This window comes from Heterodontus francisci, unplaced genomic scaffold (assembly GCF_036365525.1).
Source record: "Heterodontus francisci isolate sHetFra1 unplaced genomic scaffold, sHetFra1.hap1 HAP1_SCAFFOLD_93, whole genome shotgun sequence".
Lineage (NCBI taxonomy): Eukaryota > Metazoa > Chordata > Chondrichthyes > Heterodontiformes > Heterodontidae > Heterodontus > Heterodontus francisci.
The window spans coordinates 5,570,561-5,596,134 of NW_027140438.1; the positions used below are offsets into that span (position 1 = coordinate 5,570,561).

Sequence of the window (25,574 nt, forward strand, 5' to 3'; positions counted from 1 at the left end):
GCTCCATGTCATTCTGGTCAGCTATTCTGTAACCTCATCCTATCTACACCTTCTCCTTTGTTATCTCTTGCCCCACCCCCACTTAACTTGCTTATAACCTTTTACGTTTCTAATATTTGTCAGTTGTGAAGGCGGGTCACTGATCTGAAACATTAACTCTGCTTCTCTCTCCACAGATGCTGCCAGACCTGCTGAGTATTTCCAGCATTTCTTGTTTTTATTTCAGATTTCCAGCATCTGCAGTATTTTGCTTTTAATTTGCTATTTCTCAAACTTATGTTAGCCTTCATTGGAACTGTGTAGGAGAAAAAGGAGGGAGAGATCAGAGTGGGAGTGGAGTATACAATGAAAATGACAGGCAACTGGAAGATAAAGGTAAAGCTTGCAGACTAAACAAAGGTGTTCTGCAAAGTAATCACTCAACTGTGTTTGCTGTGCCAATGTAAAGGAGAAGCATCATAATCAGTCAATACAGTAAATACAGTATACTAAAGAGAAAGCAGTACGAGCAAATCGTTGTTTAACTTGGAAGCAATGTTTGTCGGCTTGGACGGTGAGAAAGGTGGAGGTAACAAGGCAGTGGTTGCATCTTCTGCGCTTGCCTGGGAAGTTCCTGTGGGAAGGGTTGCTGAGAATGATTGAAGAGTGCGAAGAGTGCATCAGGGTGTCACAGAGGGAATGGTCCCTTTGGAATGTTAAAAGTGGAGGGAAGGGGAAGATGTGCTTGGTAGTGGTATCACATTAAAGGTGGTGTAAATGATGGAAGATCATCTGTTGAATATGGAAGCTGATGGAGTGGAAGATGAGGAGAAGCAGAATCCTATCATGGTTCTGCGAGGGGGGAAAGGGTTAAAGCAGAAGTATGGGAAATGGAATGGACGTGATGGGGCCCTGTCAACCATGGTGGGTGGATGAGGAGGTGAGGAGAGTCCTCGGATGTGGAAAAAGGACGACATATCTGGAAGCACTGGTATGATCGGTTGCATCACCAGACAGATACAATGCAGATGGAGAAAGTGGAAGAATGTGATAGAGTCATTCTAGTATTCGTGGTGTGAGGAATCATAGACAAGATAACTGTGAGAGTCCCCAGAATCAGAGACACAGATGTTGTGGAAGGGAATGGAAGAGTTGAAGATGGACTATGTGAAAATGAGGGGGAGAAATTGGAAGAAACGTTGATGATGCTTCAAGTACAGGGCGAGAGCAGGAAATATCAGTACATGTGGACAGGAGGACAACCTTCAGTCCCTCGGGTCTGTCACCTATTGCATTAGTGACGACAAATCAAAAGTGCTTCATTGCCTGTGAGGCGACTTGAGATGTCATCGGAAGCATTGTGGCAACGTAAACTTGTCTGTTTCTCTCCATATGGGATGAAAGGAACTGTCATCTGTCAGGAGCTATTTAAAGCCCCTGCACCACCCTTCGGTCTCATCACTTATCCATTGCCGGTATGTGCCGCGCTCACCTCCAGTTCATTTTACCCTTGGCCCCCAGTTTAAACAGCGGAAGCGACTCGGTATGTCTCCAAAATGTATTTACTGATAAAAGATGATGGTGAGCAACATCTGCCGACACGCCTTCTGAACAATGATGACAGAAATAGTAACCATCAAAATTAATACTTTTTCTGGTGGCAGTGAATTATGCTTCAATTTCACCATTGTGTTTCATATTGTAGATGAAAATTGGTCACTAAGGCTGACTAACGGGGGAAGCTGGTGTGATGGGCGAGTGGAGATTTACTACACCGGCAGCTGGAGGAGATTGCAGGACAGACTCTGGACCCTGAATGATGCCAACGTGGTCTGTACACAGCTGGGCTGCGGTGAAGCGACAGCCGCTTATAACTATTCAAAGGACGGAAAGAGTGAAGGACCCATCTGGGTGAATGATGTCCAATGTGGAGGAAATGAATTGCAGCTCCAGAACTGCAGTTTGTTCACATTGAATTCGTCTCTCACTGACAGTATGGATGTTGGGGTCCTGTGTTCAGGTAAACAAATTCTTCACTGCTTTTACAATAACAAAGAAGTGAAATGTCTAATCTGCTGAGAAAAGTGGTAGTACAGGTTACTTGTTCCTGGGTGTCTCAAATCAGTAATTTCATTTGGGGGTAGGGGATGAGCAGGGTGGGCGGTGGGGGAGCTGGGGATGGATGGGGTGGTGTTCAGGGAGAGAGAACACGGACACAATTAAACAACAAGAACTTTTTTCTCACAGAACTTTCAATAAACACATACATCACAAAGAGTTTATCAGGAATGTAATCGGACAGAAAACTGACACAGAGCCAGACAAAGAGATGTTAGAGTGGGTGACTAAATTTTTAGTCAGATGGTTGGATTTGAAGAGGCGGAGACACAGAGCTGTTTGGGGTGGAAATTCTCATCTGGGTGGTTAGATAGTTAAAGGCTAGACTGAAAGTTGTGGGGGATGGAAGTGGGAGATGTACAAGAAGCTGGATTCAGATAAATGCAGAGCTCTCGAAATGATTCAGGCTGGAGGAGGTTATACTGATGGCAGGGGGAGAGCATGAAGGTGTCTGAACATGAAGATCATAATTGAAAACTCGATGCATTGGCAGCAGGGATAACAGTGAGTGCAGTGGCGTTCCTGAGAGGGGCTTAATGGAGGGCAGGCGACAAAGCTTTGGATGAGCTGATGTTTCTGGAGGATGCAGGATGGGTTATCACCCGGGAGAACATTGAAATATGCTGTTCCACAGACAACAAAGCATGGGTGAGCATTTCAGCAGCAGATGGGCTGCGGCAGGAAGGGAGGTGAATGATGATAGAGGTGAAAGATCTCTATTTTGTGATAAATAGAATACAGAATTGGACTCTCAGCTGTGGTATAAAATCCGGCGTCGAGATTGCAATCAGTTCCATTGTACAGTATATAAGAGCAGGTAGCTGTGTGGGAGTTGTTCTGGTGTAAGTTTCATTAGGCTGTGTATAAAAGTAGACAGATGTTTTGGACCAGATGCTTGAAAGTTCCATTGTGCAGCATGTCAATGCAGGCATATGTTCTGGGGAAGTTGGATTGTGCAGAATGAAAGCCTCGACCGATGTTTGTTTTTTAGAATTAGAATCAGAATATCTCAGCGCAGTACACGCCCTTCGGCCCTCGATGTTGCGCCGACCTGTGAAACCATCTGACCTACACTATTCCATTTTCATCCATATGTCTATCCAATGACCACTTAAATGCCCTTAAAGTTGGCGAGTCTACTATTGCTGCAGGCAGAGCGTTCCACGCCCATACTACTCTCTGAGTAAAGAAACTACCTCTGGCATCTGTCCTCTATCTATCACCCCTTAACTTAAAGCTATGTCCCCTCGTGTTTGCCATCACCATCTGAGGAAAAAGACTCTCACTATCCACCCTATCTAACCCTCTGATTATCTTATATGTCTCCATTAAGTCACCTCTCCTCCTCCTTCTCTCCAACCAAAACAACCTCAAGTCCCTCAGCCTTTCCTCGTAAGACCTTCCCTCCATACCAGGCAACATCCTAGTAAATCTCCTCTGCACACTTTCCAAAGCTTCCACATCCTTCCCATAATGCGGTGACCAGAACTGCACGCAATACTCCAGGTGCGGTCTCACCAGAGTTTTGTACAGCTGCAGCATGACCTCGTGGCTCCGAAACTCGATCCCCCTACTAATAAAAGCTAACACACCATATGCCTTCTTAACAGCCCTATTAACCTGGGTAGCAACCTTCAGGGATTTATGTACCTGGACACCAAGATCTCTCTGTTCATCTACACTACCAAGAATCTTCCCATTAGCCCAGTACTCTGAATTCCTGTTACTCCCTCCAAAGTGAATCACCTCACACGTTTCCGCATTAAACTCCATTTGCCATCTCTCAGCCCAGCTCTGCAGCCTATCTATGTCCCTCTGTACCCGACAACATCCTTCGGCACTATCCACAACTCCACCGACCTTCGTGTCATCCGGAAATTTACTAACCCACCCTTCTACACCCACTTCCAGGTCATTTATGAAAATGACAAACAACAGTGGCACCAAAACAGATCGTTGCGGTACACCACTTGTAACTAAACTCCAGGATGAACATTTGCCATCAACCACCACACTCTGTCTTCTTTCAGCTAGCCAATTTCTGATCGAAAGCTCTAAATCACCTTCAACCCCATACTTCCGTATTTTCTGCAATAGCCTACCGTGGGGAACCTTATCAAACGCCTTACTGAAATCCATATACACCACATCCACTGCTTTACCCTCATCCACCTGTTTGGTCACCTTCTAGAAAAACTCAATAAGGTTTGTGAGGTACGACCTACCCTTCACAAAACCGTGCTGATATTTCGCTAATGATAGTTTGGGGTTGTTCCAACGAACATTTATTTAAATATGACAGAGTGGAACTTACAACATATGAGATAGTTAATGATTCAGATTTAATACCGATTGGTTACAGTAAGTATTTTTTTCGGACACAGCGGCATTCAATACATTCCATCGTTTCACGTCAGAAGTTTACAGTGCCGAATGGTTATTACACACTCAGTCACTGGACAGAGTAGAGTATGTCATCTTGTTCTTTAGTTAGGTAGATGTTCAGCTCCACCCAACATTTATGTCCGCCTACAGAAGCCATGTGTCTTCTCCTTGTCTTCTACTTCTCTATCTGATGGGTCACATCCTGATTCTTATTCCCCAAAGTGCCTGAAGCAATTAGTCCAATCATTTCTGTCTCGTCCAGATTAAATACTGGTTTCCTGCTCAGCCAGGAGGTCTACACATCTGGAGTTCAATTGTCCAATGACACTTCCTGATCCTGTCCAACATTTTGCAGAGAGATCCTGTTTTCTGCCCTCTTTGTTCACTCCAACAGTCATATATTGATATAATTGTTAGTTTAGATCATTGATATTTTACAGACAATAGCAATTGATAATATGCCTCACAAGTTTCGTCTGCTCATTGAACATAATAGCAGCAGCCTGTCTGGACAGAGAGGTCTGCATATTCTCTGTTCAGACGTATGGTTTATCTCTAAAATTACTCAAATGTCTTCATTGTCAAAGACAGAGTCCCATCCTTACAAAAGTAAGTGATTCTGTTATGCATTTAATATTACATCGATTTATGATAATGTTATAATCAACACGACCCTGGAACATAGTTCTACACGAAGATACTGTATATTGCAAGACTGATGTTCAAGGGTAGAACTTGTGGACGTTACATTCTCCAGTATGAATTGGAAGTAATATATAGGGTGGATAAAAGAAATTCTGGCCTTGCCAGTAACACCCACACCCCATGAAAGAATTTTAAAAAAACAGAAAGGCTGGGTGACATCTGGCCAACAATCTGGTAATATAATCCTGAATGGATCAATCACATAAAGCATCATCGGGTCCTGCTCTTCTTTGCTAAAACCACCCGTTAGACAATGATCATCCAGGAAGGCAAAGGAAACGCGCAGCATATCTTCTCCATCATAAATCTTCCCCCTGAACCACTCCCCTGCCTCGTCCACCCTGAACTCCAAAAATAAATGAGAGGACTCCTAGACTTTTTGTCACAAAGTTCAAAAATATCTGTTCAGTCGCCTCCACAACTTACCTTTCTTCCCCAATCCACCGGGCCTAACTTCCTATCAGTTGTTCAACCCCACCCCGCACCATCACCCTGAATTCGCTTTTCTTGTTTCTCTCCTAGAGTCCTTCACGCTCTCTCTGAACCTATGCTGTTGATGAAATCCACGTCTTGCTGTGTGCGCCTTATTTCTACTAAGATACTGAACAGAGACATTCCCTTCCTGGGTCCCATGACAGCTGACAATATTAACGATTCTCTCTTTCTCTCTTCATGTTCAGCCCTCTCTCCTTCAAATCGGCAGTCATCATGCCTCTCCTCAGAAAGAAACCATTGACCACCTGTCCATGCAAATTATTGCCCCAGCTCCAACTGTTCGTTGCTCGCCAACGTCCTTGAATGTGTTGTCGCCTCAGAAATCCATGCTCATCTTTTATGGACTGCATGTTCCAATTCCTCAAATCAGATTTCTATCCACACCACAAGACCAAAATAACTCTTATCAAAGTCACAAATGTCATCCTAAGTGATTGTAACAAATCTAAACGTTTCCTCCTCCTATTTCTTGACTTGTCTACAAATGTTGATATGATTGATCATGAAATTCTTCTCCAACCCCTCTCCATTATCCCCTGGCTGGGTGGGACTGCACTCAGCTGGTTCTAGTCTTATCTGTACAGTCATAGTCAGAAAGTTACCGGCAATGGCTTCTCTTCCCGCTCCTGCAAAGTCACCTGCAGTGTCACCAAAGGATCTATCCATTGATACCTCATTTCTCATTTACATGCTGCCTTTCAGTGATATCCACAAACTGAGCCTCAGTTTCCACATGTATCTCACTGTATCCAACTCTACCTCACATTCAACTCTCTTGAGCCCTCCACAGCCTGGACACTGTCAGAATTCCAGTCTGACATTCAGTACTGCATCAGCAGAAAATTCCTCCAACTCAGTATTGAAAAGATAGAAACCATCAGTCCCCATCGCATGTTTCCTTGCTGCCAACTCCATTTCTCGCCACACCAACTGTCTGTGACTCAGGCAGACTGCTTGTAATCTTGGCGTTACATTTGACCCCGGGGTGAGCCTCCTGCCAAATCTCCATATCTTCATTAACACTGTCTATTTTCACCTCCATGACATCACCCGAATTTGCCGTGATCTATTCTTGTCGATTGCCCTTTACCCTCCAGACTCGATAATTCTAATGTAATCCTGGCTGGCTTCCTTAGTTCCAACCTCTGCAAATTCTGCTGTCTCGACCAATTGCCACTCAGGCATCTGCCCTCTGCTCACTGACCTACTTTTCCCAGCAATGCGCGGTTTTAAATTTCTCATCCTTGTTTTCAAATCCCTTCCTGGCCTCGCAGCTCCTCTCTTTGCAATCGGCTCCAGTTTGACAGCTCCCAGTTCTGGCTTCTTGAGCATTCCTAATTTCAATTGCGCACCATGGCGGCCGTGCCTTTAGCTGCAAAGGTCACACGCTCCAGAATTGCTTCCTTAAATCTCCCTGCCTGTCAACCTCTCTTCCCTGCTTCAAGATACTCCATAACAAGCAAACTCTTTGACTTCGCTTTTGGTCATGTGACCTAATATATTCTTTGGTGCTCTGTGTTAAATTTTCTTTGATATCACTCCTGTACTGCGCCTTGGGATGTTGCATTACGTTAATGGCGCTAGATAAATGCAAGTCACTTGCAATTCAAGATAAAGGCAATAGGAGATGACAGTAAATGTCTGACCAAGATAACAGATAAGGGTAACATACATGGACAACGAACATATACAGTAATAAAACATGGGTATAAATTAATTGTTATTCGTGTGAGTGATCGCCTGTACAACAACGTACACAGCGTTCAAAACATAAAATGGGAACTGGAGAACATAACATGTCAAAGCCAGATGAAGTAGGATATCTGAAACATTTCTGTTCATTACATTCTGTGTAAGAAGCATGTGTAAACAGATATTCTGTTTTATAGCTTTATTTACCTGTCGCAGGCGCATTTAACATGTCTTGTTTTAAAGCTGGTGATGGTGCAATGAGTTGCATTGAGTGATGAGGTGAATGTCTATTGAAAGTATAATCCTCCTGTACTGTTGTCCAACAGACCACGTGCAGGTAAGGCTGTCTGACGGTGGAAGCCCATGTACTGGCCGAGTGGAGATTTATTACAATGGGATATGGGGTTCAGTCTGTGATGATTCCTGGGATCTGGCGGACGCTGACGTGGTTTGCAAACAGCTGGGTTGTGGAAAGGCCTTGGACCTGGCACTTCCGGCATCTTGTGAACGAGGCTCAGGGCCAGTTTGGTTGGATGAACTGAAGTGTTTCGGTAACGAATCATTTCTCTGGGAATGTCCCTCAGCATCGTGGGGTAACCACGACTGTTCTCATAAAGAAGATGTGAGGATCTTGTGTTCAGGTAAGGGTGCTTCCATGTGCCCATTTTCCGTAGTGTTGTGCACATGGCTTCACAGGGAAGATATGACATCGAATTACATACAATGGACAGCACAGAATCTGGCCATTCGGCCTTACTGGTCAATGTGGTGTTTATGCTGCCCACGAGTATCGCCCCATATCACTGCATCTAACCCTCTTTGCATATCCGCCTACTTCTTTCTTCTTCATGTACCTATACAGCTTTACCTTGAAGGCATCGACGCTCATCACTTCAACAATTGCATGTGTTCGGAATTCAAAATTCAAACCACTCCGAGCTAAAAAAAATAATTCTCCTGAATATCTTATTAGATTTGTTCATGATCATCCTATATTTATGATCACTAGCTTCGGTTTCTGTCACTTTATAAGTGATTAGTGCCCCTGTATCCCGAGGTCTCTTTGCTGTTATACATCATTTTAATCCTTATTTTACAAGAAGTACGTTGCCTCTTTATTCTTCCTATCAACACTGACCACCTTAGACTTATCTGTATTCAACTCATTTGGCAATTGTTTGCCCATTCGGCTCTTTTACTAACGTCTTCCGTATTTCGTATTTGTTGTTCTTAGTGTTAACTATATCCCCAAATTGCTGTCATCTGAAATTTTGAAATCATGTCTCCCTTGTCTAAGTCAAAATCGTTTTTGTAAATATTGAGCAGCAGTGACCCCAGACCTGTGGAACACGACTTCCCACCTTCCGCCATTCTGGGTTACCACATTTAAACCCGACAGTGTGCTTTGTAGCTCGTCTTATACTATTCTTCCACTGATCTCTTGACTTCACATGCTCTGACCCCAGTCATGATCTCACGATGTGGTTCCTTGTCGGAGGCCTTCTGAAAAAAACGTGCATGTTGCATCGACTGCATTATCCCCGTTATCTTTCTGGAACGTCTGAAAACAATTCAGTAACGTTGTTTGTCTTTCTGTTGTTCAATCCGTGTTGATTATTCTTTAATACATTATGGGCTGCCGGTGTTTTTCTCTCGCTTTTCTTGAATAATTACCGGAAATCAGTGAACACAACTGGTGCAGCATGTGTTGAGCTGTGCAGTATGAACATACAACGAGTTATCAATCCAAACACCTGGATATCAATTGTGTCATTGACAGAGCACAAAGAGCTGCGGCTGGTGAATGGGAAGCATCGCTGTGAGGGGAGAGTGGAAGTGTTCTACAATGGCACCTGGGGAACAGTGTGCTCGGATAGACTTGATGGACCTGATGCAGAAGTGATCTGTAAACAGTTACAGTGCGGTCCCCTCAGTTCTATCGATTATTACACTCTGTCATTCGGAGAAGGATCTGGACCCATTTGGCTCCATGGGATGGAGTGTATTTCACACGAATCGTTCCTTTGGCAGTGTCAAACAGAACCGTGGGGGAAACACAACTGTGAACACAGGGAGGATGCTGGTGTTATTTGTTCAGGTAACACAACAAACGTCTCAATCTGTGAGTGTCATTTCAAACATTGGTGGCTGATACAGTCAGCATGTTTCTCTTCTCAACAGAAGCAAAAGTAACTGAGGAGCAGCTCCATCGATCAGAGGACTGCATTCGAGAATATGATTGTAAACATGTACTTTCACCAGGTGCTACTTCCTCTTTATTATACCAACTATCTGACTTGTACTCCTGTCTTATACTACATCAATAATAATAATTGATTCTCTTTGCCAGATTCTGGACATTGGTTGCGCCTGTTTGGAGGTAACACCAACTGCTCCGGGAGAGTGGAGATATTGTGCAATAACAGCTGGGGCACGGTTTGTGATGACTCCTGGGATTTGTCCGATGCCAATGTTGTCTGCAGACAGCTGGGTTGTGGTCACGCTCTATTGGCCCCCGGAGGAGCTACTTTTTCTCAGGGTGACGGTGTTATCTGGCTGGATGAGGTGAAGTGCACTGGAAGCGAATCTTCTCTGGCCGACTGTCCTTCCTCATCGCCGGCTCAATCTGACTGTGATCACAAGGAAGATGCCAGTGTGATTTGTTCCGGTGAGGGTGGCAGGGTTTGGAGAGTGGGGTTAGGGTACCTTGTTTTGTTAAATTGACTCATTAGTTCGGGAAATTAAGAACAGTATTTATCGTTTAAATGGAAAGTGCTGAAATTTCATCCTCCTGAACTTTTTGTACAATATATTCCATAGGGTTCGATGTGCCTCCAATTGCTTTCCCATCCACATCTGCAGGTACTTACCATTATTAATAGTCCAGCTAGCATTAGAGTTTGTATTAGTTGAATTGGTATTGTTGTCATTTTCTGAAGATGCTATGTGCACGTTTTCATTGACTGGAACATTTTGTTGCCTCACCGCATATTTCAAATGGTCCAGTTTAAATTCCGCTAATCCCAGTTTCTGGCTGTACCTGAACTGTCCTGCACTGATCAGAAACATGGGGGCACTGTCTCTGTAATTTAGATTGTTTCACACTTTCCTCTGGTGCAATGTGCACCACATAATGGGGAATGTTCAGCCCAACTCATTGCCTGGAAGCAGTGGATATAATTATTAAATACTTCTTGCAAATATTTTATCACACAAGATGGACTGTGTCTGTGCTAAACCTTTCTTTATTTTTGTCATTAAGAACAGGGATATAAAACTACTTCCATCCTAGTTGCAGTCTGCTTCGGATTCCTGCTAATCTGTGTGTTGGTCTCACTGATGGTGGTTATACAGAAAAAGTCAATCAGAAGAGGTGAGGCTCATATCTTACCGTGGAACAAACAGAAAATCGCAGATTTCATGTCATATACTTGCAAGACTTTCGGTCAATGCAGCTTTCTATGGACTGTCAGGTGACCTTGTTAGAAATACATTGCAGTCGTTTTTGCTGGTTTTCTCCATTCAAGGTGCTCCAGAATGAATAAAATGTGACATTCAAAACGGAGAGTGATTTGAAGTGTTCACATTCACTGTGAGAGTTCATCACATAATACATGAAACTCTGGAAGAATTTACTTATTGTAACAATGGATCAGGAAGATAATTTGATTTTTTGGGCTGTGCATTCAGCTATTTATTTGACTGTTCATCTTCCTTCATCCATTGGGTATCAATTCCTGCCCTTCAGATTCGGGCTCTGGGCATCCAATCGCGAGTTGTCTAACCGGGCCTGTCAGTTATTTTGACAAGAAATACTTGTATAGGACCTCCTGTATTCACCAGCGGTGATTCGACATTCCAAAACAACGCTTGCACTCATATTTCACCCATCTAACCCACTCCTGATTTATTATAAGAAATGGACCTCTTAATAAAAAGCACTTTTCATAATAATATAGAGTTCTTATAGAAAAATCTCTCTTTCTCTCTCTGAATAAGAATGAGTCCATAGCTAGGACAGCATAGACCTGTTATCTCTGCCAAGTACCCGGCCAGAACAGCCTCTGTAACAAGATAATCATAAAGCTGAAAAGATCGAGCCTTGTAACTTGACTAGACTGGAAGTAGTTTGCAAACGATCACAAGCACGAGATCAGGTCATGGAGTCATAGAGTTATGCAGCAGAGAAACACTCCCTTCGGCCCAACGTGTCTGTGCCTGCCGTCAAGCACCTATCTATTCTAATCCCGTTACCCAGCACTTGGCCCTTAGCTTTGCATGCTATCCCATTTCAAATGCTCATCTAAATACCTTAAATTTTGTGAGGGGTACTGCCTCTACCACCCCTTCTGGCAGTGTGTTCCAGTCTCCAATCATCCTCTTTGTGAATAGTTTCTTCCTCAATACCCCTCTCAAACACCTGCCCCTTACATGAAATCTATCCCCCCTGGTTACTGACCCCGCCGCTAAGGGAGCATGTTTCTTCCTATCTATCATATCAATGCCCTTCACAATTTTGTATACCTCAATCAGGTCCCACCTCAGCCTTCTCTGCTCTAAAGAAAACAACTCTAGCCTATCCAGTCACTCTTCATAGCTGAAATGCTCCAGCCCAGGCAACATCCTGGTGAATCGCCTCTGCACTCTCTCCAGTGCAATCACATCCTTCCTTTGGAGTGGTGACCAGAACTGTACACAGTACTCCAGCTGTGGCTTAACTATAATTTTATACAGCTCCATCATAACCTCCCCGCTCTTATATTATATGACTCGGCTAATACATACAAGTATCCCATATGCCTTCCTAACCAACTTATCTCCCTGTGCTGCTGCCTTAAGTGATCTATGGACAAGTACGCCAAGGTCCCTCTGACCCTTTGTACTTCCTAGGGTCCTACCATCCATTGTATACTCCCTTGCCTTGTTAGTCCTCCGAAAGTGTATCACCTCACACTTCTTAGGATTAAAGTCCATTTGCTACTCCCTCGCCCATCTTACCAGCCCATCTATATCGTCCTGCAATCTAAGGCTTTCCTCCTCACTCTTTATGACACCAGTAGTGTTTGTGTCATCTGCGGTCTTACTGACATACCTCCTATTCCACGTCTAAATCATTAATGTACATTACAAACAGTAATGGCCCCAGCACCGATCCCTGCAGTACACCACTGGTCCCTGGCTTCCAATCGCAAAAATAACCCTTAACCGTCTGCCTCCGGCACTAAGCCAACTTTGGATCCAATTTTCCAAATTGCCCTGGATCCCATGGGCTCTTACCTTCAAAAAGGAAATAGGAGAGATCAGGGCCAACATATTCCCGTAAAGTTGAAGGGTAGGAGCAACAAGTCCAAGGGAACCCTGGATGTCAAGGGTTATGGAGGATTAGATAAGGAATAAAAAGGAGGTTTATGACAGATTCAGAGCGCTGAAAATAGCGCAAGCCCTAAAAAAGTATAGAAAGCACAGGCCGTACTTTAAAAATGACTTTGGAGAGCGAAGAGGGGGCATGCAAAAACACTTGTGAGCAAGATAAAGGACAATACCAAGGAGTTTTTAAAGTATATTCATGGAAAGAGGATAACCAGGGAAAGAGTAGGGCCGATTAGGGACCAAAGTAGACATCTGTGTGGAGCCGGATGACATAGATTAGGTTTTAAATTATTACTTTTCATCTGTGTTCACCATGGAGATGGATGATGTTGGTGTAGAGATCAGGGAAGGGAATTGTGATATACTTGAATAAATTAACATTGAAAGGTAGGAAGTATTAGATGTTTTAGTGGGCTTAAAATGGATAAATCCTCAGGCCCAGATGAGATAGCTTAGTTTAGAAATACAGCACTGAAACAGGCCCTTCGGCCCACCAAGTCTGTGCCGACCATCAACCACCCATTTATACTAATCCTACACTAATTTCATATTCCTACCACATACCCACCTGTCCCTATATTTCCCAGCCACCTACCTAAACTAGGAGCAATTTACAATGGCCAATTTACCTGTCAACCTGAAATTCTTTGGCATGTGGGAGGAAACCGGAGCACCCAGAGGAATCACACGCTGACACAGGGAGCACTTGCAAACTCCACGCAGGCATTACGCAGGTAAGGGCGGCACAGTGGCGCAGTGGTTAGCACCGCAGCCTCACAGCTCCAGGGACCCGGGTTCGATTCCGGGTACTGCCTGTGTGGAGTTTGCAAGTTCTCCCTGTGTCTGCGTGGGTTTTCTCCGGGTGCCCCGGTTTCCTCCCACAAGCCAAAAGACTTGCAGGTTGATAGGTAAATTGGCCATTATAAATTGTCACTAGTATAGGTAGGTGGTAGGGAAATATAGGGACCGGTGGGGATGTTTGGTAGGAATATGGGATTAGTGTAGGATTAGTGTGGATGGGTGGTTGATGTTCGGCACAGACTCGGTGGGCCGAAGGGCCTGTTTCAGTGCTGTATCTCTAATCTAATCTAATTGAACCCGGGTTGCTGCGGTGCTAACCACTGCGCCACAGTACCGCCCTGGGAAGATGTGCCACATACTGTTACGTGAGACAAGGGAAGAGATAGCAGGGGCTTTGACACAGATTTTCAAATCCTGTCTGATCACAGGAGATGTACCAGAGGACTGAGGACAGTGAATGTGGTACCATTATTCAAGAGGGGCAGCAGGGATAAACCAGATAATTACTGGTTGGTGAATCCAACATCAGTGGTACGGAAACTATTGGAAAAAATCCTGAGGAACAAGATTAATCTCCACTTGGACAGGCAGGCATTAATCGGGGAACTCAGCATGGCTTTGTCAGGGGGAGATCGTTTCTAACAAACTTGATTGAATTTATCCCCAGTCTGCTGCAGGTAAATATATGAGAATGCAAAAAAAATAGATACATAGACTTATCCGAAAATATGAACAACAAAACTACTCTGCATTCACAATACCTGGCTTTGTCTCTTTACTATCGGCATCTCTGTGATTTGGATGTGTTCGCAGATAATTTACTGTTAAACGCTCGTGGTTTGCAACTAAACTTTAATCTCCCTACCCTTCATCTGACAGGTTCTGTCACTGGTGGCAAGGGTTCACCGGCTGGTTTATACCAAGCAATTTATGAAGAGATTGAGAATATTCCACCTGGCAAGGATTCCTATCAGATCCGGCGTTCAGGTCTGTGTCTTATATTTCATACCGAATTTTGTCGAAACAAATGTCACTTCCACTTAAATACCCCATTTTAATGGTCAGTTTACTGACTGAACACTGTCAGAAATCCGTTCACTATCACCCTGTGAAGGTGGCCTATCACAGTGCGAGTGTGTCTATATCAGTGTGTATAGTAAGATGAGCAATGGGTTTGGGAAGATTCCCACCCATCGCGAATGGTTAAAGAACGTTATTTCAGTTTGTTTGTAACTTTCATGTAATTTTATTCCATTTAAACTAGACCATAAATAATCACTGCTCTCAGGAGGAGACAGTCACATTGACTCAGATTTTATTTCTCGAGGTGACTGGATTTCTGGATCAGAAACACGTTCCCATCAGGAACTCCTTACCTGAAATCAGTGGTTTCTACAAAAAAACTTATTCTGACACTTTGTATTCTGAAGCTTAACATAATATCTACAAATTCCACTTCATGATACTGGGGCAACAACACTAGAAAATCGATGAAAGCTTTGTCCTGTGATATATTTAAGGAGCGATTTAACCATTGAGATAAATTTCTGAGGTTACAACAAAACACACAAAGACGATTTCCTTGGTAGATAAATGAGAATCCTAAACGATTCAATAAGTATATTAAGAGTAAATGGGTAGCTAGGGAGAGAGTAGGTCCCCTTAAGGATCAGTGTGGTAATCGATGTGTGGAGCCACGGGAAATGGGGTAGGTCGTAAATGAATACTTTTCGTCTGTATTTACCGTGCAGAACGTCACGGAAGCTAATGCGTTCAAGGGAGGGACCAGCGATATCCTGGAGCATATCAACATTACAAGGGAGGAGGTGTTGGAGGTTTTGAAGCACATTAAGTTGGATAAATCTCCGGGGCCTGACCAGGTGTATCCTAGGAGGCTATGGGAGGAGATTGCTGGGACCTGGCAGAGAGTTTTGTATCATCATTAGCAACGGGTGAGGTACCGGAAGACTGGAGGAGAGCTAATGTTGTGCCTTTATTTAAGAAGGGTAGCAGGAATAAGCCAGGGAACTACAGGCCGGTGAGCATTACATCAGTGGTGAGGCATTTATTGGAAGGGATTCTGAGAGACAGAATTTATATGCATTTGGAAAGGCAAGGTCTGATTAGGGATAGTCACCATGGCTTTCTGCGTGGGAAAACATATCTTACGAATTTGATTGAGTTTTTTGAGGAGGTGACCAAGAGGATTGACGAGGGCAGGGCGGTGGACGTTGTCTACATGGACTTTAGCAAGGCTTTTGACAAGGTCCTGCATGGTAGGTTGTTCCGGAAGGTTCGAACACATGGGATCCAGGGTGTGGTAGCACATTGGATACAAAATTGGCTTAGTGATCGGAGGCAGAGGGTGGTAGTGGATTGTTGTTCTTCAGATTGGAGGCCTGTGACCAGTGGTGCGCCGCAGGGATCGGTGCTGGGCCTTCTGTTGTCTGTCATACATATTGGTGACTTGGATGAGAATGCAGGGGGCATGATTAGTAAGTTTGCAGATGATACCAAAATTGGTGGTATAGTGGACAGTGAAGAAGGTTATCTAAAGCTACAACAGGATATAGATCAACTGGGAAAGTGGGCAAGTGATTGGCAAATGGTATATTTAACGCAGGCAAGTGCGAAATGATGCATTTTGGAAAGTTAAACCAGGGAAGGAGATAAACAGTGAATGGCAGGGCCCTGGGAGTGTTGTTGAGCAGAGAGACCTTGGGGTGCATGTACATAGTTCTCTGAAAGTAGCAATACAGTTAGACAGGGTGGTGAAGAAGGCGAATGGCATGCTTGCCTTCATCGGCCGAGGCATTGAGTACAAAAGTTGGGACGTCATGTTACAGTTGCACATAACGTTGGTTAGGCTGCACTAGGAGTACTGTGTGCAGTTCTGGTCGCTGCACTACAGGGAAGATGTGATTAAGCTAGAGAGGGTTCAGAAAAGATTCACAAAGCTGTTGCCTGGCTTGGAGCGCTTGATTAATAAAGAGAGATTGGATAGGCTGGGTCTGTTTTCCCTGGATCGAAGGAGACTGAGAGGGGACATGATAGAGGTATATAAAATGATGAGAGGCATAGATAGGTTAACTGGCCAGAGTCTGTTTCCCATGTTAAGGGTGACTAAAACTATAGGGCATTGATTTAAGGTGAGAGGGAGGAGGTTTAAAGGGGATAAAATTTTTCACACAAGGAATAGTGTTTATCTGGAATGAGCTGCCAGAGGAGGTGGTGGAGAGTGTAACAGTAGTAACATTTAAGAGGCATCTGGACAGGTACTTGAATGAGCAAGGCATAGAGGGATGTGGAATTAATACAGGCAGGGGGAATAGTATAGATAGGCATTATGGTGGGCATGGACGCTGTGGGCCGAAGGGCCTGTTTCTATGCTGTGCGACTCTATGACTCGAATTTCAAATCCGTTATTGCCCTCCTTTCACACTTTTCTACCCCATTATCCGGGGTGGGGCTCGGTTTTGGAGCCCCACCACCTGCCGTTTGAGACTCTGAAAGGGAAAGAGACAGGGTGGAGGGATTTTGGATTAAGAAACTGTGCTCACTGACTATGTTTTACACTATTGTCTCTGCTCTGATGTCTGAAATCTGACCGACCGGCTGTACTGCGTATTGTTTTAACGGCTCGCTGTATGAGCCAACATTTAAGGTCCAACCCTAGTTGCTCTTGAACCACTGCAGTCCCTGTGATGAATTTTCCACAATCACGTCAGATACAAAGTCCCAGGACATTGTCACCAGATGATGACGGTATTATGTTATTTATTCGAACGTGCCAATCAATCTCTCCAATAACCATCCATGTTTGTGTTTAACAGTTACTGATTCCATTGAGTGCCTCAATCAGATTGAATATTACACCAGTTACAGTTTGGGTGACACGGATCCTGGATCAGAATATCCTGAAGGGAACATCTCTAGAATTCGGGGTGGGTACATTTTTACTTGTTACCATCACGTTTTTTAATCCATCACTCTGTCTGATATCTAAAATCAACAATTAAATCAATCAGAACTCGCTCGCCCGAAAATGATGCTGCTGAAGACATGGAGATTTGCTGAGTGAGTTTAGTTTTAAAAAATTGAGAAATAATTTGGATTTCTACAAAATCATCCCGATTGTATCCAGTAGTATCCAGGAATGAAACTTTCAGTTCATGATGTTTTCTGACACTGTTGTCTTGGCGGTGCAATGTGAAATTTGCGTGTATGTTGGATGGGTGATTCAATGGGATGCACGTGACTTTTAAATGGAGGGCAGAATTTTGTTGCACAGTGACCACAGTCTGGGAGTGAAAATGCCGCTGGATAGCGGTGCAAAGGAAACCTGACGTCCTTACACGGTTAGGTGATATTCCCCGAGTCGACCGATCTCGTGGGTGGAGGCTCCACTTTAAGACGCTGGGCAGATAACGGAGCAAAGAAAACAGGAAATTCATGGCAATTTTCCAAACTATTCACAATTTAGTGAAAGGCGGGCGAGACTAACAGTTTCAGAGACTCGCCATCGATAACCAAGGGGAAGTTCAGAGGAAGGTCAGTTTTGGCTGTGAAAAGCATTGTGGCACTGGAGGGAGGGGGAGAGATATTGAATCACGGTATTGGCAATCTGGAGGCTGACCGATCTTGGCGATCACAACAGAGGTATTCAGAATGAGCATCCTCTCTGACTTATAAGATAGGTATAAAAAATGAAAACAATGAAGGGTTTGAGAAGTGAGTGCAGCAATTTACAATAGGTGTCATCCACTCCTGTTTTGAGATCTCCCATTGTGGAGGAGCATCAGAGATGGAGAGAACAGCAGTCCCCAAGGGTTGGTCTGCTGCACCCAGAGAGGGACAGGAATCGTGAGGCTGGAACAGAGTGTGGATTAGCAGGGCAGCACAGTAGCACACAAGCAGCTTCTTGAGTGCAGATGATGCTACCCACGAGTGGGTTTACCATCAGAGGCTCTGCTTCCTGCAAATGTCAGAGCAGCAGTGTCACTGAAGATTGTGCCATATCAGGGAGGTGGTCACTGAGCTGGAGGAGGATCTGATGGAGGAGGATCTGAACCAATGAGTGGGGGCACCCCTCCTCCAATTTCATTTTCATATTGTGTGACATTTAAGGCTGTCAGCTTAATGTAAAGCACTGCACTCACCTTGCCATACTACATCAGGGCATTGATCCTGTTCCTGCACTGAAGCCTCTTACATGGGACTACCTCACGTCTGCTCAACTCCTCCTCAACCTCCTGCCAGGCCCTGCCTGCCAGCCTAGCCGGCCTCCTCCACCCGTTCCGATGGGAAAAGCGCTTCCCTCCTGCCATTGCCGCTTGGAGGAACACGTACAGGGAGACATGAGAAAACCTGGGCTCCACCCTTGCTCTGACTGCTGCCATCTTACAAACACACCAGTTGTCAGTCCTCCCACCCAATGTCCTACAGTGCTCCTGTCTTTCAATCGATTGCTGGCTGCCGTTTAAAATATATGACGGGCCTATGATGACTCAACTGCTGCGGCACGACATGGTCCTACCATTCGTCAGCCTCAAATCTCATTCCAGCTGAATATCACAGTCAAACCTGGCAAGCTTGAGTAGATTGGCGTCTAACAATATCATTCTAAATATCCAGTGTTACCATGTGATTTTTGTGAAAATCATTATTTCCTCTCAGGTCTGGTCCCCGGTGATTATGATGATGTTCAGACTGGAGCCATTGACACTCAGGATGGTCACTTGTTGCTGGACAGTGTTCCTGATGATCTCTTCACACTGACAAGTGCCGGCGGTGATCTCTCCACTATCAGTGAGTTAAACTCCCACAGTCACCATCTCTCTGTTTCTACTTTGAATTTCATTCCAATCGGCGATCTCACAGACTGCTGATTGATTTAAATTCATGTTGTGATTAAAGCAAATTAGTCTCCTCAATGGGGCGGCACAGTGGTGCAGTGGTTAGCACCGCAGCCACAGCCCCAACAACCCGGGTTCAATTCTGGGTACTGTCTGTGTGGCGTTTGCAAGTTTTCCTTGTGTCTGCGTGGGTTTTCTCCGGGTGCTCCGGTTTCCTCCCACAGCCAAAAGACTTGCAGGCTGGTCGGTAAATTGGCCATTATAAATTGCTCCTAGTATGGGTAGGTGGTAGGGAAATATAGGGACAAGTGGGGATGTGGTAGAAATATGGGATTAGTGTAGGATTAGTCGAAAATGGGTGGGCCAAAGGGCCTGTTTCAGTGCTGTATCTCTGAACAAAAGTAAATGCTGGACTTATTTTAGAAAATACATCCTGACGTTATCTCTGTTATGAACACATTCACTGGAAATCCTTCAGGTGCTCAATCTAAACACCCTGATTCGGGCTCAGCAGATCCACTTCATCTGCTATCACCCAGCGGGAAAATAACAACACGGTGAATGGAGATGGAAACCATTCAAATTCCAGTCCCCATCACCTCATTGACACTTATACAGATGACCCGCACTGAACTCACTTTTAGTTCAATAATTAATCCATCATCTTTCTCTCCATAGTATACAACTCCCAGACCCGCACTGAAACAGCTTTGCTGGTTCCCTCCAATCCTGAAAACAATGAGGATATTCACTGTGACACGTTCACAGCAGCAGACATTCCACCAATGACGGGCAGTGACTGTGCGGTTCAACATCTTACATCTGCATAAACCCGGTAAGACCAATGCTGTATTATTTGTTCCATTTATTTGTGCTGACAGTGTACAGTCCCGGCTGGTTCTTATATTAATATGATAATGATTGGTGTTTTCAGCAGTCAGTGATTCTAAAGTATCGCAGAGAACATTCTGTGTACTTACTATTGAAATAGGAGGATTATTGAAACTGAAATATTCTGAGCAGAGAACATGTACTGTATTTGATGTGGTTATTTGATGGTTGGCATTGCTGTAACCCTCTCAAGTCGTTTCTGTTATCCTTTCAGCTAAAAGGTCAGCCTCAAATCCAGCAAATGATGTCTAAAGGTGTCTCACAGACTGGTGGAAAATATTCTGTGTTAAATCTGAAACATTGGCATGAACATTTCCAACAGTGTGAACATGCTGAATGTGCTTTACTTCACGATATAAGCATCACTTTGCGTTCATCAGTCACCAGATTATTTGGTGTTGGAATAACAAATTTGGCTTTTCTCCATATTTTCTCTGAAAGTGTGTGTAATCTGTTTAATTAAAATACCAAACAGAATTGATTTTGGATCATTTCTCTGTCTGTACAAATACTGAGATACATTCCTCCACATGTAATTACCAACACTGATACAGAGATTAAATCCATTGCTTATTAATAAAGAGTTGGTATGAAATTCGTTCTGTAACCGTTTCACATGTTCATATCCTATTAAAGAATGTTTAGAATACGTCTGTCGAAGAATAAATGGTCTGTCTCTTTTATCTGCATTTATTGTATCGGCTTCCTCCACCGCCATCTACTCGATGTGGACAAATTACTGCAGTTTATAATGTAAGTGTTGATGTACAATGGAAATAATGCAAAATTAATAAAGACATTGATTCCATGTTTTAGCTGTAATGTGTGTCTTTGTCAATATTAATTCCAATATTATGATTCAAGTTCTAAATATACACCAATTCCTAGATACAATACAATGTTGTTTTACTGTGCTGCACTATCCCGGAGTATGGCGGTAGAGCAGGAGAATCTGATCAGAAATTAATGTGTTTTTGCAATTTAATTCTAAGTATTTTAGTTCGTCACCAGTGGTGTGCAATTGTTACTCAGTCGGGAGAACGACTACATCGTGCTGACTCTCCAGCTGATGGTGATTTTTGTTTTTGGTCGGCTGACTGAAACACCTGTAACCACCAGCAGAAGGCGAGCATTATCAGACTTGAAATCAGATAATGCTGGAAACACTGAGCAGGTCTGGTATCATCTGTGGAGAGAGAAACAGCACCAGCTTTGCACGTTAATGCGATTTCTTCAGAACCATGTAATGATTGAGATTATTACTTTTAGCAAAGGCAGAACCAGGGAAAAGCGGCATAGTGGCGCAGTGGTGAGCACCGCAGCCTCACAGCTCCAGGGACCCGGGTTCGATGCCGGGTACTGCCTGAGCGGAGTTTGCAAGTTCTCCCTGTGTCTGCGTGGGTTTCCTCCGGGTGCTCCGGTTTCCTCCCACAAGCCAAAAGACTTGCAGGTTGATAGGTAAATTGGCCATTATAAATTGTCACTAGTACAGGTAGGTGGTAGGGAAATGTCGGGACAGGTGGGGATGGTTGGTAGGAATATGCGATTCGTGTAGGATTAGTATAAATGGGTCGTTGATGTTCGGCACAGACTCGGTGGGCCGAAGGGCCTGTTTCAGTGCTGCATCTCTAATCTAAATCTAATCTAAGGAGGCATGGAGGGAATAAAATAGTTAAGGTTTATGTTAATATGGAGGCAGGTATGATTAAATGAATCCCGTCGCCTTTACTCTCTCTGATCTATGTCCCTGTGATCTGCAACACTTCATTCTCTCAACCATGACATTGTCATTAAACCTGCTGACAATGGAATCTCTGTTGTTGTTTTCTGAAAAGAACCTTGGGGCGCCTAAGCTCGAACTCTCTGGCGTATCTTCCCAATTTCCCTGGACCATGATCACACCAGCGAACATCAAGTCATCCTTTCGCATGCTATCACTGCACATGGAGAGTGGACCTGCGTGAGAAGGGCAGCGGCGGCATGAGATAAAAAGCTGTGGCAGAGAATCCCTTCTATCTCTCTCCACCTGTCAGAGCTGAGGTGTGTCATCTCAGAAAAACAGGTAGGTGATTGGTGGGTATCTCATCCGTGCCTGTTTTGATTAGCCAAGTGGTTTAAATGATGAGACGTGATTACAGATGATGAGTACAGTTAAGAAATTCACATTTAAAGTATTTAACATCCAAATTAATTAATTAGAATAGAGATAGCTGGGGAGGCGATGTGTTGCAGCTGTATTATGTGGGAGCTGGTGGACACTAGTGCAATCCACGGTGACCACATCTGAAACAAGTGTTGGTCGAGGACATTCGGCTCAGAGTTGATGAGCTGGAGTCCGAGTTGCGGACAATGTGACACAGCAGGGAGGGTTAGAGTTACCTGGACACTGTGCTTCCGGAGACAGTCGCGCCCCTTATATTAATTACATCAACTTTGGACTGCAGTTAGGGACAGGAGGGTGTGACTGCGAGTGAGGCAAGTATGGGGATCTAGAATTTAGCTTTGGAGGAGACATATCCAATAGTTATGAGGCTCCTGCTCCCAGTGTGGACGAGGGCACAGGCTGAAGGGAGGATGAGCGAACTGACCACAGCACCATGGTTCAGAGCGCCATTCAAGTGGGTAAGAAAAGAGAAATGTACTAATAGGGGTTAGGATAGTTAGGGGAATAGGGACTGTTCTCTGCAGCAAAGATAGAGAGTCCCGAAGGCTGTGTTGCCTACCTGGTGCCAAGGTTGAGGAGACCTCTTCTTGGCTTCAGACGAACTTGGAATGGAAGGGGAAGGATCCAGTTATTGTAGCCCATGTAGGTACCAACGACAGAGGAAGGATTCGGAAAGAGGTTCCGCTGAGGGACTATGAGCAGCTCGTGCTAAATTAAAAAGCAGAACCACAAAGGCAATAATCTCCGCAATACTACCTGAGCAACGTGGAAAATAGCGCAGGGTAAATAAGATTAGAGAGGTAAATGCATGGCTCAAAGATTGGTGTGGAAGAAATGGGTTCCGATTCATGGTGCTCTGGTACCAGTTCTAGGGAAGGAGAGAGTTGTTCCGTTGGGACGGGGTTCATTTGAACAATGCTGGGACCAGTGTCCTGCCCATATGCCCATATGTATAACTAGGGTTGTAGATTCGATTTCAAACTAATTAGTGCGGGGGACGGGGGTGGTGGGTTTCAATTCAAGGGAAGTTTTAAAAACAATCAAAAGGAAATGAGAGATCAGAGATGCAGGGTAGTGAAGAGGTGAACAGTAATCAAAGTGTGACAGGAAGGAGCAGAAAATATCAGCAAAATATTGCAGCAGAAATTAGAACCAAAATGAGTAGTAATGGGAAAAAAGTCTAAGCTTAAGGCTCTTTATCTGAATGGACGCAGCATCTACAACAAGATAGATGATTTGACAGCACAAATAGAAATAAATGAATGTGATTTGAGAGAAATCACAGAGAGATGCTTGCAGACTGACCAAGACTTGGAATTCAAAATTCAAGGATATCTGACATTCGGGGAAAAAAGGCAAAAGTGGAACTTTGTTAATAAAGGAAGTTATCAGTGCCATATCCTGGGCTTGTTGATGCTTCTTCACACTGAACCAGCTCGGCATGGTGATCAGTATTCTGGGATGGTTGACCAACATTCACACTGTACCAGCTCGGCATAGTGATCAGAATGCTGGGCTGTTTGACCCATATCCACACTGCACTAGCTCGACATGGTGCTCAATATCCTGGGATTGCTGACCCATATTCACATTGTACCAGTTCGGCATGTGATCAGTATCCTGGGCTGGTTGACCCATATTCACACTGTACCAGCTCGGCATAGTGATCAGTATCCTGGGCTGGTTGACCCATATTCACACTGTACCAGCTCGGCATAGTGATCAGTATCCTGGGCTGGTTGACCCATATTCACACTGTACCAGCTCGTCAAAGTGATCAGTATCCTGGGTATGGTTGACCCATATTCACATTGTACCAGCTCTGCATGTGATCAGTATCCTGGGCTGGTTGACCCATGTTAACACTGTACCAGCTCAGCATGGTGATCAGTATCCTGGGCTGGTTGACCCATATTCACACTGTACCAGCTCGGCATGGTGATCAGTATCCAATACTGGTTGACCCATGTACACACTGTACTCGCGCAGCATGGTGATCAGTATCCTGGGCTGGTTGACCCAGATACACACTGTACCAGCTCAGCATGGTGATCAGTATGCTGGGATGGTTGACCCATATTCACACTGTACCAGCTCGGCATGGTGATCAGTATGCTGCGCTGGTTGAGCCATATTCACACTGCACCAGCTCGACATGGTGATCAGTATCCTGGGCTGGGTGACCCATATAAACACTGTACCAGCTCAGCATGGTGATCAGTATGCTGGGATGGTTCACCAATATTCACACTGTACCAGGTCGGCATAGTGATCAGTATGCTGGGCTGGTTGACCCATATTCACACTGCACCAGCTCGACATGGTGATCAGTATCCTGGGCTGGTTGACCCATATGCACACTGTACCAGCTCAGCATGGTGATCAGTATGCTGGGATGGTTGACCAATATTCACACTGTACCAGCTCGGCATAGTGATCAATAACCTGAGCTGGTTGACCCATATTCACACTGCACCAGCTCGACATGGTGAACAGTATCCTGGGTTGGTTGACCCATATTCACACTGCCCCAGCTTGACTGGGCGATCAGCATCCTGAGCTCGTTCAAGCATATTCACATTGTACCAGCTCGGCATGGTGATCATCTCCAGTCAGTCCATAAGAATGACTCCGAGCTTCCGGTTGCTGGTCATTTCAGTACACCACCCCTGCCCTCATGCTCACATCTCTGTCCTGGGATTGCTGCAGTGTTCCAGCGAACATCAACACAAGAACATCGTGGAACAACATCTCATTTACCTATTCGGCACACTGCAGCCTGACGGCTTGAACACGGAGTTAAATCATTTCAGAGCATGACGCCCCCCTTTGTATTTTTGGTTATATTTTCTTTTGTTTTCTTTTTCCTTTTTTATTTGTTTACTTTATTTTAGGTTTTTCAGTTTGTTTCTACTATGCTTACCTACTGTTTTTTTAATGTGAGTGATTGGAGTGCGTTCTGCTCAACAGTCAATTTTCACCCTCTTTGTCCTCACGCTTTGTATGTCAGCACACCATTAGCACATTATTTGCCTTTGTTCCATGACAATATGGTCAGTTAGCCTCTGACCCTGTCCTATCAACACCTTCTCCTTTGTTATCTCTTGCCCACCCCGTTT

The 25,574-nt window shown here is 44.4% G+C and overlaps 1 protein-coding gene across 1 annotated transcript in view; it reads left to right on the top strand.

Annotated features, from left to right (window-relative positions):
• The window catches only part of LOC137359808 (deleted in malignant brain tumors 1 protein-like), a 32,630-nt gene extending 23,981 nt beyond the window's left edge, over positions 1-8,649 (top strand). Inside the window, exons 5-7 of the mRNA XM_068025506.1 lie at positions 1,685-1,999; positions 7,701-8,009; positions 8,609-8,649. Of these exons, the coding sequence (XP_067881607.1) occupies positions 1,685-1,999; positions 7,701-8,009; positions 8,609-8,649 (665 nt within the window). The remainder of the gene's footprint in view (positions 1-1,684; positions 2,000-7,700; positions 8,010-8,608) is intronic.
• The last annotated feature ends 16,925 nt before the right edge of the window (positions 8,650-25,574 follow it).